Source organism: Hippoglossus stenolepis, chromosome 8 (genome assembly GCF_022539355.2).
Source record: "Hippoglossus stenolepis isolate QCI-W04-F060 chromosome 8, HSTE1.2, whole genome shotgun sequence".
In the NCBI taxonomy this organism is placed as follows: Eukaryota; Metazoa; Chordata; class Actinopteri; order Pleuronectiformes; family Pleuronectidae; genus Hippoglossus; species Hippoglossus stenolepis.
The window spans coordinates 21251496-21269615 of NC_061490.1; the positions used below are offsets into that span (position 1 = coordinate 21251496).

The 18120-nt window shown below is 41.2% G+C and overlaps 2 protein-coding genes across 3 annotated transcripts in view; both read right to left on the minus strand.

Annotated features, from left to right (window-relative positions):
* The window catches only part of LOC118113339 (B-cell receptor CD22), a 1629935-nt gene that overhangs the window by 932103 nt on the left and 679712 nt on the right, over nt 1-18120 (minus strand). The gene's annotated exons all lie outside the window — the stretch shown is intronic.
* LOC118113363 (mannosyl-oligosaccharide 1,2-alpha-mannosidase IA) overlaps nt 1-18120 on the minus strand; it is a 167333-nt gene that overhangs the window by 52760 nt on the left and 96453 nt on the right. For both annotated transcript variants that reach the window (XM_035163037.2, XM_035163036.2), the window contains exon 3: nt 14253-14368. In XM_035163037.2, the coding sequence (XP_035018928.1) occupies nt 14253-14368 (116 nt within the window). The remainder of the gene's footprint in view (nt 1-14252; nt 14369-18120) is intronic.

Sequence of the window (18120 nt, forward strand, 5' to 3'; positions counted from 1 at the left end):
GTTTTCTGGTACTGACTGAGGCAGATTTCCTGTGAAATCCCATAACAGCAGCACATGCGGTTGCTAGGAGATGTTGTGACAGATGTACAAAACCTCTCCTGATTGACAGACTAAACATATTGTCACTCGTTAGTAAATTGTGGTGTATCTGTAAATCTGACAGTTTAATACAAGGATGATAACAAGTCAATAAAGTGAAAGATCAGTCAACATTAATTGCCAACGTCAATGCCTCACTGAGAGTAAATTGGCGTTATCATCACTGGCAGATCACCAACCCAAGTCCTCAATCATAACTTCTGTCATCTTACACTTGGTTTTGTTTTACATCAGCTGACTCTTAGACCGGAGGACTTCAGTATCTGTCTCTCCGGAGGAAGCAACGACCGGAGCCCGGCCAGCCTCAAAATCTCAGGCCAAGAAGTCAAAGCCATGTAATCTTGCTCCCCCAGTGTTTTGCGTCCTCTCGTCTGACAGTATCTAACAACTGCAAAACAACATTGATTAATGGAAAGTAAGTTCACTGGCTCAAGTTGATTTTTATTTCGAACCGTTTTGCTGTACGGTTTTGAAATGTCATGTGCTGCTCTGTTGCTCCTTTTTCTCTTTCTTGCCATTTACCGTTGGTTTAGTTTGGAGACTGTTCTGTACTTGAGAAAAACTGACATCACAAGTGAGTAACTACTGTGGATGGAAACAAGAAGTAATTCACAAATGGTTCTGCAGATTTTGAGAAAGCTTAGTCACAATTTACCCTCAAATTTGATTAAATCTTGACTTGCAACTTACAATTGAATTAGTGAAGTGGATATTTATATTTTGTGCAAGCAATTCCAACCACACTGTGACCTTTACCCATGCAGCCTTTATTAGTCACCTGAAATTATCCTCTTTGATAAAACTGTATTTACTTGTACCTTATTTGTTTTTACATAATTTCAGAGCAGGCCTATTTAAAAGAAATGGTCTCAGTTCTTAGCCACAGGTGCAGAAACAAATTAATATCAAGTCTTATGGTGAAACAACTGTACATCTGAAACTTTGCAGAAGAAAAAAATATTCTGTTGCTGCAAATATAAAACCATAGTAGGGGAGTAACTGTGCCAAGTCGCGGTTTCTGTTTGACAACATTTCATAAACTTGGTCTACTTCTATTTCTAAATGAAATATGAAATAAGAGGTAACATTGCATGTGTCTCAATATGTCACCATAATTACTGCCTCTTACGCTGAAGGTTGCAGCAGACTGCTACTCATTGACTTGGAGACCCATTGAGAAGGAAATTGCGATCTCGAGTGTGGATGATAAGGAAACTATAATTGGGTGCTGGAGAGAGCAATTAGCGCCACTCTGAGGAGCAGCATAGAGGAGAAGTCACTGGCATCTGTTCACTGGTATCACTCATCTCCACGTATATATCTTTGCTCCTAAATATTCATATACTTAATCCCATTTTGTTTTATTAGACTTACTGTTAATTAGTAATCATCAACATGTGTTTATCTCAATCTACATCTTAGATGTGCCAGTAAAATACCACTTTGAATATCACATCTCAGCAAATTGGTAACAAGAACTGATGAATTGTCCTTTAAAGGAATCATTTTTACATTTTGGGAAATATATACGTTTGTGAGCATGAATGATTGTCTGTCTAAAGGTGTCAGCGCTGCCATATGCTACCGACCTGTATGACGTAAACTGCCTCTCGCCCAATGTCAGCTGAAAGGTTAAGTGGTATAGATAGATAGATAGATAGATAGATAGATAGATGTACTTTATTGATCCCAAATTGGGAAATTATTGTGTTACAGCAGCATTTCAAGGCCATTGCACATAGAGTGAGGAACAAGAAACTCAATACAAGAGATGACAAAATAAGAGACAAGCCTGAAAAAGCGTGGGCAGAGACTATGGGTCTCGTGGTTTTGAGAGTGCACCAAAGCTCTGCTGCTCCGCTACTCCACATATCACAGGCATGAGTGAGGTAGCAATATGCTCATGTAACTCTTGGCAACATTTCAAACTATCCCTTTAACACATTGTCCCTGTCATGTGTTATGTAACTCTGTGAATCAGGTGTTAAGAGCAGTGAGCGTTATAACAAAAAGGTGCTGGCTCCATTCCTGAAGTCAGCACACGGGTGACATTTCATGAGACAAAGCACCGGCGCCTCTGGCAGGGCGGCCGAGCTGAGCTGTCTTGCCAACCCTGAAATGAGAGGCCCATTCAGTAATGGTGCTACGATGGCAGTGATTAGGAGTGGAGTGTCTATTTATCACCGGTGATCGTGGCACTCAGCGAGACAGGCAGAAGGTACAGTGAGGGAGGACAAGTAATGCTGACACGGGTTTTGCAAATTAGACTTTTACCTCCCAACACAGGCTCAATAAATCACTCACCAGGCTTTGTATAAAACTTCTGTTCATGCTGTTTTGTAGCTCCAACAAGCTGCCTTCACACATAGAGCTACCCCCCAGGCACCAATTCAAAGAAAAGCGTTTTGTAGATTATTTTTTTTTGTATTTAAATCTGACGCATTTCTCAGCAACAACCAACAAATAGTTTCATTGTAAATGGGGCAACTGCTCAGATTTACATCTCTATTAAATCCACAGAAAAAAGTCAAACCCTGAGGCACTGAACACTCACATTAAACAATAACACTCCCACTGACATAAACCTGTTAAATCATTGGAAACAAGATATCAAGGAAGATTAAAAACCATGTCAGAGTCCTCCGAGGGCCTGTTCTTACAAAATTCTGCATTTATTTTAACTACATAGAAGGTGAGGATGAAAAACAACACTGCAGATTGGATTTGACTCAATCTCACCGCAGAGCGGGTGAGATCTAAGTGGGTTTCTTTCGGCTAAACATTTTGAATTTGTCCAAATCAGCACTAAATTGCTGTGTTTTTAGACCTTATCAAAGTTTATATTCTGATTAAATCACAAGATAATAACACTGCAAAGTTATCAGGGCTGTGCACTAGAGACACACTGTATCTGACTGATGTGGATAAATGGAAAATAATAACAGCCCCCTGTTCTCTCCATCATTCTAATTAAGGTACGACAAAAAGAGGAAAAACTGCAATTAATTATTGCATCTCAGTTTGAGAAATTACGTTGATCAAGAGCTATCATAGAACCGATACTTTCATCTGACTGAAAGCACAAAGGGATATTCATGATGGGGGGAAGAATCAATATCGAGGAGATCAAAGATAATTATGGGAAATGTCAACGTAAATTATTCCTTTTAATCAAAGGTTGAACCTTGAGGATATTTCGCAGTCTGGGACGTGAGTGTGACCGGGGGTGTTACCTCAGTTAAACACAAGTTTAGGCTTCTTCTATAATGTTACACCCTGCTGCATGATTACCAAACAACACATATACATTGCGGTGTTTAAGCTTTATGGATAAAATAACCTCTTAAATGCGCCGACATGTTAGACATGGAGCTTTTCCAATGATCAGGAAAAACAAGTTTAGATCTACAGTAAATACTCAAGGGATTTAGTTTTAATTGAACCCTGGTGAGTTTATTGGGAAAGATGAAAGGGTGTGGTCCATCAAACCCTGGTGTGGATCTATAAACGTTTTAACACCTAAGTCTGGACCGTGGTGCGAACCAAGGTTCATGTCTCTGTCACATTGATTACATTTGATCCTATTCTACCCTATAATGAACCAGTTCTTTCATTTTGTTGCCACTGTAATATCATTATGGTTTTACTACCTGCAAAATGTACATCCTTGTTGTTCAAACATATCATCAGCGGCTTATTTTTCCTCTTTTATTGTGTTATTTAAACCAAGAGTCAGAACTATCCAAAAGTTTTTTCGCACTGCAACATTACTAAATGTTTGACCACTGGTCCAGCTCGTGGTCTGAGGTTCCTTTCACACCTGATATTTTGGTCTGGACTAAACAAAAAAAAGACTGAAGGTCCGATCCCAACAAGACCGGGATTAAAGCAGCCTCAGTCTGCTTCCATACTTTTGTCAACTTCATTTTTGACGTGAACCCAGAATCCTTTGCGTGATTTTAGCTTAAATTAAAAAGCTGTGCTACTAATAAATCCATCAGCTGTTGATGGGGTGTTCAGGAAGTGATATTCAACCTCTAAGCATTGTATTCATTTATGTAAATCATTTGGCAGCCATGGTTACAACAATGATACTCGAAGAAGAATTTGCATTTTAATTGTTCTCCATAATGTATTACTGTATCATAAATGATTGTTGTGCAGGAGGAAGCGGTGGTAGAGAAGAAAATTAATTAATGAGTGTAATGACTCGCTCTGCACATTGCTGCCACACCATGTAGCTGCTCCGCTTCAGCAGCACCGTGCAATGCTGCTGACAGTGTTGGATGCTGGTTTCTCTGTTAATGAGTATTCAACGGTCATGGCAAAGATTGCCGTCGGACTCGGCTCAGACTTGCCCGGGACCTGAGCCTGATTGGCCCAGCTGCTGTGCCGCGCTGTGCCAGGGAGCTGACGAGACTGTTGCCCAGTGGTGTGTCCTGCTCAGATGCTAATGTAACGATTTACTGCTAAAAAAAAAACGAGGCGTCATTGTGCGGATGACCCTGAGCGTCGCTGCGATCCAGGTTTCTGACGAGCTTCCACATTTCAAAAGCCGAGTGAGACTGATGTGACCCATTGAGCCAAGGGTAAAAATTAAGCAGATGATTGCTTCTCCGACCAGAGCTGGTGAGTCACACTTAACTGGCTGTGACTCAACTTCGCATTGTTAATTAACATGGAGAAATCACCAGGGACCAATTAAATCCAACATTTCTAATCTCTGTCAGTCTGACATGATGCACGCTCAAAGCTGCTGCTGCCGCTGTTGACAGGAGTTTCTCAAGGCAGCTCGTCCCGACCCTGCTACTTTCACTCTAACAGGCTTTTTCCTTTTTTGTACTTTATGGTCTTGATCATCTTCCAAGCTATGATTAATGACCACTAAACCTCTGGAGCTTGCAGCCATTTCTTTTAGAGAGGAAGCTCTTAATTTCAGGCCAATACAAGAGTCTCATCAATATGGATTTTTAAACAGCCGATGTAAACATTGTCAGATACGTATTTATCAACCAATAAATATAAAATGCATATTTTTATATAAATAGTAATGATTCCCCAGTTATTAAACACTCGTGACAGAGAAATGTAATTGAGGTTTAATATTTACAGTTTAACCATAAACTTTATGATATAAAGAACTTAAATAAATATAAACAAATGCACATCTTTTCTGCATTGTTTATTCTATATAGTGGCACAGATCTAGGTTGGTGACAATAACCCAGGATATATATATATATTTGCATTGCTTTAAAACTACCGCTCATGTTAAAAGAGGCGTGTCTAATCAAGTTAATGAAGGTTTTTCCTCGGATTGAAATCTATCATTACAGTTTACTGGCGTGTCCCGCAAGACTGACGTTCACATTTCATGATATTCCTCAGTGCAGCGTTATTTTTTTAACCCAGACTACTGACAACTAATATAAAAACTAATTAAGAAGAGCTTATGTTGGCTTGAGTGAGAAGCCCCTTAGAATTTGTCAGCAACAACAAGAACATCACGGAGCCACATCTTTCTGAAACCGTTATTCATGATCAATTCAAACTTAGGGACAGATTGTGATTTTTCAAGAAGCATTTAAACAGACAGAGAGTAGACAGAAATGTTATCAGTCACAACAAATTAAACTTAACTTGACCCGTTACATTCCCATTATGCATTTCTTCAAGTTAAGGGTAGATGTGTCCCAGTAGAGCTGCATTAACATAAACTACTGGCTAATGGTTCGAATCTCATAGGGTTAATTTATTTTATTCATCTGATAACGCTTAACTAGCAAAATATGGTAATGAATCAGCAGCTAACATCATCATATACACATGTGACACACAAAAGAGGGAGCGCACGTCATAAACATCTTCGCTAAATCCATTAAATCTTAAATTAACAACCTGGTGAATTATTATTTATCAAATATTGCCTGAGAGATGAATTAAAGCCGAGTTACAACCCTACTCATCATCCCTCCATCGTTTTCACTCGCATCCTGGTAATCAATCCAGGAAGTCAATCTGCATCTGTCTACTTTCAGAGCTCATGTCTCTCTCTCACACACACACACACACACACACACGCACGCACCGCACACACGTCTCTGCTCTCTCCTATAGGTGAAGCAGCAGCTCCCAAGCCGGTCCTCTATGGTGATGCTCCGGTCTCAAAGGACTTTGCTACACTTTCACTCTTCAGTTATTCTTCACCCTGCTGCGTCCCTCTTCCCTCTTCCTCACTCTGTGTGTAACCGTCTGCCTCTGTGCCTCATCTATATACCTCCCACTGTATTTGGCCTTCCTGACTGAGCCGCATCCTTCACTGGGTCTCGCTTGCTTCCAAAATGCCAACAAGAATAAAACAAATAAGGAGGCACTTCAGCTGTCGAATGCTCGGCTACATTCATGATGATATATTGGACACCCGCTTATTTAGATGAGGTCATTAACTGAGCTAAATAATGATGAATCAATTATGAACAATTCTGTTTCGATATACTTGGCTTCACATGACTTTATGAGTTTGAATGTAAATGACTCACAGTTGCTACAAGTTTTTCCCAGTAAATTTGCAGCTTTACACAGGAAGGTTCCCCCGAAATCTATTCAGATCATTTTCTTAATGAGGGTACTGTGACGAAACTGTGGAGTCCTGTGTTTTAAATTTATCCTGAATTCATTTGGAGGCTTTTTGGAGGCTTACAGCACAAAAGTAATATTTCCTTCACAACGATATAAAAAACAAGCAGTCGAAAGACCTTTGCACAATTGTTGTTTTGTCATGCAGTTCATTCACACATACTTTTTTCGAAGCTATAACCAGTCGATGCAAGCTTTCATGTCAGCAGTGGAGTTTCTATTTTTTCGGACTAAGGTCGATGGATGACCTACTGGCTCGTCTTGGTAAATGGTATTTCTTCTTTCTATCAAGTCAAAGGAGCACCCGATTGTCGTTGCTTGATGTTGATTTCATCTTTATTTCCCTAAGGAGAAATAATTTTAACAATCTATTCTCTAAATTGTGTCATGTTTAATGAGAATACTCAGGCGGGTCGAAATTTGCTTCAGAATAATTCGCTTTTGGGCAGCTGCTGATTTACAAATGCCATAAACCTTCCAATGTGAGAAGCAGGGACCTTGGTTTGCTCTTTTTGCTGCTAAGTGACATAAGAATGATCAAATATCAAAAATCTTGCAACTTAGTTTTCTGTAAAAAGATCAATCATTTCAAGTTAGTAGAAGAGAATGTCCACACACACTCACAAAAACATTAACATGAGGCGCACACATTGTTTTGTTATTTTTATGAAGGAGTTTTTTATAAGGGAAGCGATATTCGTTATCTGATAGCTGTTGAACCTGCATCAATTGATTTATGGTCAGTAGGAGTCAGTGCAACAAGCAGGAAAACACAACCCTGTGACATCACCTGAGGTTCTTCATTGATATTTTTCAAAGACTACATGAATAATAGAGCCTGTGAATCCGAGACAGATCCCACGTCAGCATCTACCTCTGCCGAATGAGCCCGCAGGGACGAACAGCATGAATGATACGCAGCGTGCTGGTAAATATCCGCAATGACGAGTCCACCCACACTAAATGTCCTTTGGCCTCCGCATCCTGAGACAGAATGTCAGCTCAGCTTGACCTCAGCTCGGAGGCACGGCGCGCTCGCTCAAGTGTCTCCGCGGCGCAGTAAATGACACTGCTTTTCCTCAGACGAGGTCTCGCTTAGCGCAGACGGGGGGTCATTAGAGGTCAGGAAAACAGCTCCTCAGAAGTAAACAACAACCTTGCTCCAGGGCTCCTCATTACCAGCGGCTGTCACTTCCAAACGTGAGCGTACAGTTAGATTACAACTCATTAACAAGTGATTAGAAACAGGCTCATTTACAAGCAGGGATACATCGTTCAGATGAGGACGGACCGAGATTGAAATATCGGCCTCAAGAATGTGACGTGATATCCGGGCTAATAAACAATCATTATGGAAATAAGTACAATTTTCTAAATAGGCTTGATAGGCTCAAAATAGTTCAGGAAAACAACCTACACACGCACTTTGTATTTCCCCAGGATGTATGCACAGTTGAACTCAGTCAACTGACAATTACGCCAGAAATAGATCCAATATATTTCTCTCCATTTTGTTGGTAGCTCACTTCAGTACACACACTATATTGTCCTTGTTGGCGAGAAGCTGACGGCAAACTTCCCGATGATTTGATTAGCTCCTTCTCCCAAGTCGACTCCCTTACAAACTTTGTCTCAAGAGTGAAAACTGTGTGAGAGTCTGCAAACAAACTGTTTCCGGCCTCTGGGCCCCGTCTCCTTTTAAGGTTGAAGAGATTAACAGCAACAAGAATAACCCGGTGTACCTTTACTCATTCCACCAAACAGTCAATTACATCTGGATTATTACGGCACTAATATAAATACACTTGAGCTATTTTCAATCTAAATGCCTCATGCTGCTGCAAAGACAATTTAATTAAGACCTCCAGCTAATGCAGACATGTTGTGGTGAACACAGATATCTCAAGGAGACAGAAGACACTTCAGGGAGATGTGAGGGACTGTTTTTTATGTCCTGGGATGTTTCAGGGAGATATTCACTTTTCTACAGTGCACAACTTCCACAGCAAATTCAAGAAAATACTCCAGTATTATGCTAATTGCTACCAAAACAGTTCCTGCTATGCTTTTCTTCGCAATTCAGACCACAGCATGAAACATAGGAGAAAAGTGGAATGACGCTCAGCGGGGCGCATACCTCCACCAACGCCCAACAGTCCAATTATATTCTATCAGTCCTCACCAATATGAATGATTGTCAGTGGCTCTACTTTTCACTTGCTTTATGACTTCAGTAAACATTTTCAAAAGAGTTGGTCTCAATCTCAGGTCTTCTTCTATACAGCATAATGTTCATTTTGTAAATTATGGTCCGACTTAGGGGCATGGATAACGTATTGACAGCTTGTATCGTACAGTGGGTGAAGGTCGCTGAGGACGACCTCAAGCTCCCACTCGCTCCACCCCCTGCTCCTCCAAATAGTGTCTCAAGTCAGGGGCTGCATCCTTCAGGAGGTCCTCACACCCGACGAAGGATGCAGCCGGACCGGAATGAGACAGTCTGGTCTTCAGCTTGACCTTACCTCACAGCGGTTGCCTAGCAACAGAGCCACGGATGAGAAAAGTCTTCACTTGATAAAAAAAACCCTGAAAATATGCATTCTTTAAAATGTGTGAGCAGTTCGGTTGAGTTCTTACATTTAAAAATAAACTCCTAAGACGTATTCGCCTCACTGCCGCCATTACCTTAATGAAAAACAGTTTGCCACTGAATTGCAATGTATCATGGGGTTTGTTGGGTATGGAAAGATCCACCTGGTGGATGGGGGGGTGGAAGGACTTATTTGTCGGCCTCGTTTTGATGAAGTTTCGAGGTTGGGATTGTGTAGTCGTGCCACTGTGACGCATCTGTCTTCAAATTCAACCTCCAAAGGAAGCAGCCTCTGAATTGAAACACAGCTATGGTTTCAAAAGATGGCACTGGACAAAACACAAAAGCTCACAAAACAATGTGAATCTGATGTGACATTTTCCCCAGTGAAACCTCATCTACTCTGACTTTTACATTTGTTGCTGTAGATTAGAGCGTCCACTTTGTTTGTGGATGATTCCCATGAAGCATCTTTAATAACATCCACTGACAATACCTCCTGGCACACCACAGTGACAATCTCCTGAGTCCACCCAGGACAGCAGAGGGATTCGATAATTAGCACATTCAGGCCTATGATTCTCCTTCTCAGATGAGACCTAAGTGGGTGTGAAGTCTCGTGGGTGACCACAGAAAGGAGACAGTTTTTTTTCCCATGTCATTTCGCTTGCTGCAGTTTCTTGCCCTTGAGCGATTCTGTAGTTGAGATGCTGGCATGTGTCAGCAAAGCGTCACTAAATAGGGCACAGAGGAGGAAAGAGAGACAACAGGATGGGAGACGATGAACCTCAGCATTATTTTAACAGGAGGGAGGGAGGGAGGTGTGCAAGGTCAAAAGGGTGAGAGTGACATGAAATGTGTGGGAGGTGTCCCTACACAATTGTGTGTGGTTTCATCACACCACATCTAGTAGATTTCCTGACGATGAGACATGAGAGGAATTGAACCTCTGACACCAACTGATACGAACAGAGGAAAAATAAGATAGCGTGAAAGAGGAGGAGGAGCCGGAGGAAGGAAAAGGATTCTAGAGGAGTAATAACGGCGATTCGAGGGAATTAAATCCAATCTTTATGTCTTCATTAATCACTCCTCATGGCTCTCGTTAAACGAGAAGCAGGTGTGATGACCTGCCCGCAGACAATCACCTGACCACAACCTACATGTCGTTCAATAATGTCCAAACTGTTGATAGAAGCGCCCCATAAAACAGCCTTATGGAGGACTTAATGCCACCTACACAGACTCTTTTAAGCTAAACCCTTGTCTGACTGAGGAGCCCCGTAATGCTAAATGGCAGCAACAATGCCAACCTCTTATAAAAGCTTTGCACAACAGCAGCTTGTGCACAAATATGGCAATCGCTAAGACTGGCAGGAACCCTCTGGAGCGTCTTTTGTCTTGATAATTGGCTGCATCACCAGAGCGGTCCGGTCTCTCCGCTGAGCTGCTCATCAGCATCTGCATCAGGGGCTTACTCTTTGTTTCAAAGTCATATGTTCAAGATGCATTTCAAAGACTTTAATTTGCTCCGTCGGCGTCGGGCTTTGAAATCTGTTGTTTCTGCCTCACTAAAGCCCTGAGCTGAAATCTGAAAAGTGGGAAATTAAGCAAATAGGTTTAGTTCCCGCAGAGAGATCAACTTCTGTGAAAACTAATCACAATGAGCAGCGGCTGATGTCCAAGCCTCCTGGTAGGAGGAGACGGACTGAGACGTGTCACAACTGCTGTCACATCTGTAATACAGTGATTCTGTCCTTGTCTTCTCTGCCCTTGTTTCCCTGCTAACAAGTAAAAGAGTGGCTGTCACTCTGAGTGGAGCTCTGAGTTGACAGACAAGGCTGAACAGATGAATCTAACAAGCCGCTCTGCACTGTGAGCGACTGCGTGTCATTGTAATGTAATTAAGAATAATGTGAGCATGGAAATCCCTGTGTGTGCATGTGTCTCCTTCGGTTTTCCTTATGCTACTGGTTGTGCCATTATGACAAGAAGCTGGAAATGGTTGCTTTACCTTCAGGTAGCACGAATACTCCACAGACACCTGTTGCCAAGATTATAAGAAAGGGTTCTTTCTTATTTATAATCACAATTTTAGCTGACACTGCACCTTTTAAAGTATACAACACTGGATCAGATCAAATGTCATGAAGTAAATATACCAGTGCAGAAATTACTTAACTGACATTGAATTCTAATCAATTGCTACAAATATTTTAACAATAATACAGTACACCAAATATCCAAAGTAAAAAGAAAACTACAGAAAAGAAGCTGTGTAATACCTTAATGAAAGATGTAATGTTTATTTAATAGAAGATCATACTATAGGGTGTAGATTGTGATGCAGTTGAATTGTATTATTCTGAGGCGTTTCTGTCAGATGCACGTAGATAATAACAACAATAAGAAACTGCCTGTATATTCTTTAAAATTAATATATATTACAATCTCCAGTTTGGGTTTAAACAGAATACAATCGACTTCAACTGGTACCTTTCCTCTTACACTGTACTCACTATCTCAAGTTGTGTCTCGATAAAAATTAGGACATCAGAAGATTTCCTAAGGCTCGTGGTGAACCACTCCCAAGTGCATCTGACAATCTGTGTGTTGAACCAGCGAGTCGTTCTCTCTGCAGAGGGCTCGAAGAAGGGACGTCACTATCGGGACGATCACAATCTGGGACACGCAATGCTTGTCAATCATCCTGCAGAACGTCTAAGGTGTTACAGTTATGTGAGATCTAAAAACACCACTTTTCTGTGTGTGTGTGTGTGTGTGTGTGTGTGTGTGTGTGTGTGTGTGTGTGTGTGTGTGTGTGTGTGTGTGTGTGTGTGTGTGTGTGTGTGTGTGTGTGTCAGTGTGTTTCTATGTTAGCAGAGCTTCATGTAACTCCCACTCTATTCCCTATTTTACACTGCTCAGTCATGACTCCATTTACCATGCAGGGAAAAAAACAGCCCCATCAAACCCAGAGTGCACAGATGAATACTGATGAGTTACTGTAAAACTGAGAAGATAACGTTTGGGCAAAAAAACAGCTTCTTCCTTAAGACTTGAGAATTAGTTGGCCTTAACTTTTCTGAATATTTGGAGCATTAACATATTTGGCACTAATAATTCAGGTTTAATTGTGTCAGAGGAGACGAGGAAGATGCCTGGTGGGTTTGCCTGCCCCCCCCCCCCCTTCCAGAAACCACGACTGCAGGCATGAGGGAGTGACGCTGATGGATTGTGGCAGATCACACCCGTGACAAAGTGCGGTGTGAAGTGTAAATCTGCGTTTGTTGCCTGTATGATTGGTGACTGTGTGGCTGCTTGTCAGTGGCTGCCATTACTGGCTCCATGCACTCAGCCCCTGACAGCTGCAGCAGCCGGCAGCTACTGTTCCTCTCCACGTTAATACTCATCTGCATTCACTGGGATAGACCCGCCACAGAGAGACAGAAAAGCTGGGAGTGATTGAGAGTGTGTGTATGTGTGTGTGTCAGAGTATCATGCCTCTCTCCATGTCTGCCTTTCACTATGCATATGCATGTGTGGGGGTGTTGTGTGTTTGTGCCACAAGTGAGAAACACAGTAGCTAAAAACTGGAGCTTCTCCTTGACGTGTGGGTGAAGTTAACACTCGCTGTGCATTTCATTGACCTCGAAACTGGCAGTGATCAACGTGGTGCTCGAAAATAAAAGCACATCATGTTTGTCATTTATGAGAATCAAGTTCGAATCCAGCCCGATAGCATACATTTTACTAGTTTATTCACTTTCTCCAGTCAAAAATAAAACACACTGACATCAGACACACCCTCTTAAAAACAATCAATGTCAGTTATAGGCAGACGCAGCCCACAGAGGTGATGACAGGACGTGTGTGTGTCAAAAGTCTTTAATTCGCTCCCTAAATTAAAATGTGAAACCAAAACTAATGAAATGTAAACAATGTATGAATCTTGGTTCAGACTTTGAGGTGTGAAAACACCCAAAGTATCTACTAGTGGTTGTCTCTTTGTTGTTCACAACTGAGGGAGAGAATTTGACAGGTGGATTGGTCCGTGCACTATTCCACACACGTCAAATACAGTCAGTAATTTCCACTAGTGAGTATTTTTGTGCTAATTGAATCTAATTTTGTCAGCAATCAAAACATCCCAAAGTCGGGACCTCATTATTGCCTCAACATAATTATCGCCTTGCATCTAAAGCCTGAGGTTGACAGTCATAATGACAGAGTTTGTAAACTTCATGTAATTACACACCAATACATAAACCAACATTTTTCCACACAGTGGGAATCTTGACAGAGATGTGGCCCAGAAATGACCTCTATCATTTACCACACCGCAAACAAACAGGCCTGCGCTGGACTCTTAGCAGCAGACCACAGAAAGAACAGTCATTTCTCAGCCTCAGTGATGTCACTACTGGAAACCCTCAGTTGCTGCAGAATCCATCGTTACTGACTCGCTGAGCTAAAGGGCAGTGGCCTCTTCTTGCCTTTTCTCTCCCCCTCAATTTTTCTATCTCAAACATCCCTTCGACCCCTCCTCTCCTGCCTTTTCTTTCATCTCCCACATTTTCTGCCCCTCAGAGACCTTTCACAGAGGCACACAATCCCATCAGTCGGTAACGCGGCGTGTCCGCTGGCCACACAGGAAGCTTTTGATTCCTGCTGGAATGTCCTGAGCTTTGGAAACCGGTCAAACTCCGTGGACACAATGTTTGTGTTCAACCACAAAAGAAAAGCTTAAAATCAATCCGGCATGCAAGGTCACTGCTGACAACTTCATCATGTTAATGTGGACAGAGTGTGGCTGAGCCTGACGTGGGTCAGTGCTTACATGAGTTAACTTCAAAGTGAGGAGCAGACTAAACAGGAAATGATGAAAATAAATAGTTCACTTAGACGAGAAGAAGGAGTTTCTTACCGAGTTCAGGTCCAGGCTGTTCTGCACCCACTCCTTGGCATCGTTATAATCCTCCATCAACCCCATTATATACAGTGTGTCCAGAGAGTCAATGATGGATGCTCCTCTCAGGCCACCTGCAAAATACAGTTCAGTTCAGTTAGTGCCTCATCAAACACGTGTCGCTCAGATGCTGTTTCCTTTGTAGAAGATTTTTTTATAATGCTAAAACCCGATTTGCATTTACATCAAATAGTACAGTGAATAATGGGCTGTTATGCAAGTGGAGCTCTTGGAAGGTAGATAAGCTCTCGGATTTAACCCCAAACCTTTTATGTTCTGATTAGCAATGGTAACGTGATAGAATCTGTGATAAAAAAAAAGTCAAACATAAAAGTCCCTCACATGCTGAGCTCCTGTAATCAGTGTAGAGATGTTGAACGATGATACCTAAACCGCTCTGCAAGGCCCAGATGAAACGCAACTTCTCACTGAGACCTAAGGTATCAGCTAAAAAAAGCTTGAGCCACAGTAACAAGAAAGTGGAGTCACGGTAACATCTGCAATTCTGACTCTCATCATGATATTGAGCCCAGAACAGAGCGATGATGGTGCCCTGTTGTCTTTTAACCTGCCTGAAGAGGACGATCCAGCAGAACACAAAACAAGCAACATAACGGTGGAGTAGAGCTCGGCTATATGCCCAAAAATGATATCAAGATACAAATTTAATTTCAGTGGATAACGATAAAAGATAAATTATATGTTATTATCTCTTTTAAGTTTAAAGACTAAATATTGCTCCTGAGTGAAAATTGCGGTTTAAAAATATTTTTAACACAAATCTGAGTAAGAACAATTGTGTTAAACCGTCTCACTGTGTTTGCACAATGTAGAAGCATTACATCAGACTTCTGTTTTATTGTTATTGATTATATTGTGATAATACCTTCCCCATGGAGATTAATGTTTTCACTCCATCCATTTGTTTGTTTGTCAGTTAGCACGATTATGCAAAACAATACAGATTGCCATGAAAATCAGTGGAAAGGAAAGAGCCCTTGACATTTTTGGTGTGGATCTGGATCAGGGAGCCGATTCAGGATGAAAATCTGAGTCTAGTGAATTTAAATGTGGTTTTATAAGGGGACTGCTGGGCCTCGGTAGACGTATGGACTCTGCTGAGTTCCATTCTAGTTATGGATATTGTCTTATATTTGAGTATTAACCTGCTCGAGGAATGTGCCATTTATGAGCATATTTTTATTATGTTGTGGATAATTTCATTTCAAATTATTTCCTTTATTACGTCCACACATTTCTTTGGGCTTTCTGTCTGTAATGGACACACCACTTTGATTATACCCATCCTCCACCCACCACCACTCACTGATGTTGCCTGTAGCCTTTGTCATATATCCATTATTCCAAGAAGCCAGACCCATTTGTAGCCATTCATTTTCTTTTCAAAAAAATAAATGGGAAGTGCTGTGGGGTGTTTATCCCATCCTGGTGGTCTTATGAGAGATTTCACAGCCTATTTTCATAAATATATGACCAAATATTATGCAAATGCTGCTGGAATTCACAGAGATAGACACAAAGGAAAAATAACACACTGTCCTTAATGAATTACTGTAAAAAAGAGTTCAAGGGCAAATTATGGTTGAGAAGTTTAATAACAAGAAACTGTGACTAAATAGACGCTGAATCAAACTGCTTGCAGGCGCACGTTGTAGATTATGTGGGAAAAATGCAATAGTGTGGAAACTTGACTTGGTTAAATGAGAACAGTGATGAAAAACCCTCACGTTCATCCCTGAGAACAACGTAGCCTGGAGTCGATGGGTGGATTGATCTGATGCAACCACACAGCAACCTGACACTTTAAAGTCTTTGGTTTTTATCTGGAGTTGATGTTGCACCAAAAATGCTAATTATAACCAGACCTTTGGGCAACAAAACACAAAGTGAGGAAATAAAACAAGCATCCTGCTCTGTTGTCTATTATTCTGTCACTAGCTTTTTTTCCTGTTAAAACTATAAATGATAAACTGTAGTTTCCCTGAACTGTGCGGATGATTTCAGAATTTTTTAACTTATTGATTTTTAATAAAAGCCTGATAACATCCCTGTTTGCCATCTCACAACTGTGTTTTCAAAAACAGCAGGAAGTGTTTTTTTCAGCAAAACAAAGCTCCGAATTCTGATTGCAAACATCCTAATGGCATCCGGACTAAGTTAACAACTAGATGATGAACACAGAGGAGCATTTAACAGCAAAACAACCAGATGTTTCACTCTGGAGTTTGTGGACCAAAAGGAAAAATGCACATTTCAATCCCCACTCAATCTGGAAAACATGAGAACTAAAGAAACATATTTATCTGTATCTGTGAATCAAACTGCTCGCAGGATCACATTGTAGATAAAATATTTTTTAAATGCAACAGTGGAGATTTGTAAGTAGAAAAACGTCTGCTAAAAGTTCATCAAATGACCTTTAATAGCTTATTTACCATGGTCAATAAAATGTCAAATGAAAATAGTGGCAATCATTTCCAAGACTCCAATGTGAATCTTCAAATGGTTAGCGCTGTTCAAACTACACTCACAATAACAACAAACATCAGCAAATGTTTGGCATTTTATGTCATCAATGAAAATATAACACATGCACACATTCAGTAGACTGAACCAATATATGTGAAGCAGAATAAACTTGTCTTATTCAGTGCCTCAGGGGATAATTCAGATGAGCAGTGTTGCTGTAATTTATTTTTCCACACATCAACAACATCAACATCAAATTTCATAGCCAGTTTCATCTTTAGGTTTTCATTTTAAATCATTATAGACTCTTTGAGCCGTGTTGCCTGTACAGCTTTTGTTGCTGAACCTACCATGAGATCAGTAAAGACACCAAAGGGAACATCGGGTAAGGATCACTGACTCAGTTTGGCTGAAACATTGCAACCATATGCCTTTACCTCTAGTGTCTGGGGCAGGGAAACAGGGTTTTAGGCTTTCTCTGCTGGGAAATCACTCCTAAAGCTACGTTCCAGTGCAACTATTTATTTAGTTGATGTTACCGTGCCACGGCTTTAACTATCCAATATAAATAAAACCACACAATCCCACTCTCTGACAACTCATCGGCCATGTTTTGCCTGCTGGCAGTTCACCTCATCCAGTCAGGGAGAGGGCAGTGCCAGCCTGAAGCGAGACACATGTAGTCTACATAACTCTACAGTACCATCTGCTGAGGTTGTTTGCCATGTTCTGGTACATATGCACTGTCAGATGGATGTTGGTGTATTTTGTCAGGGAGACTTCCTGCTTAACAGGAGGAGGAAACTCTGCATATTTACTGAGGTAACTCAGACTCAAATATATGAGAAGGGACTTTTTGTTGTTTGCTTACAGAGCAGCCTTATCTCGATTCCATCACAAATAGCGATGGTGACAACTGAGAGGAGCGGTGTAATCAAATATCTAATGCCCTCTGGTTATCCAAGCCCAGAGGTAACTCTCTGTGGCTGCAAGCAAACAGCCCAGTGTGGAAAATTCCTATTGAAAACAGCAGCAAACCTGAGATGATTGATTGATTCTGAGGAGAGACGGAGCAGATCAATCCATCATGGAGCACTCCTTTGGATTCCATGCTCTAAGACCCTATTTATTTCTGCAGCCCTTTGCTACAAATGGAAGGCGCCGTGGGGGATTATTTGAAGACAGGGGCAGTGGGTGTTTTCAATTGTGTATTTTAAAAGACTGATAAACATGCAAACACTGACATCCACAACAACTCAGGCTCTTTTTCAATTTGCATTTGTGTGCATTATAATGTCGTCAGTGCAGTTAGTATCACACTTAATGCCCAGTAAGG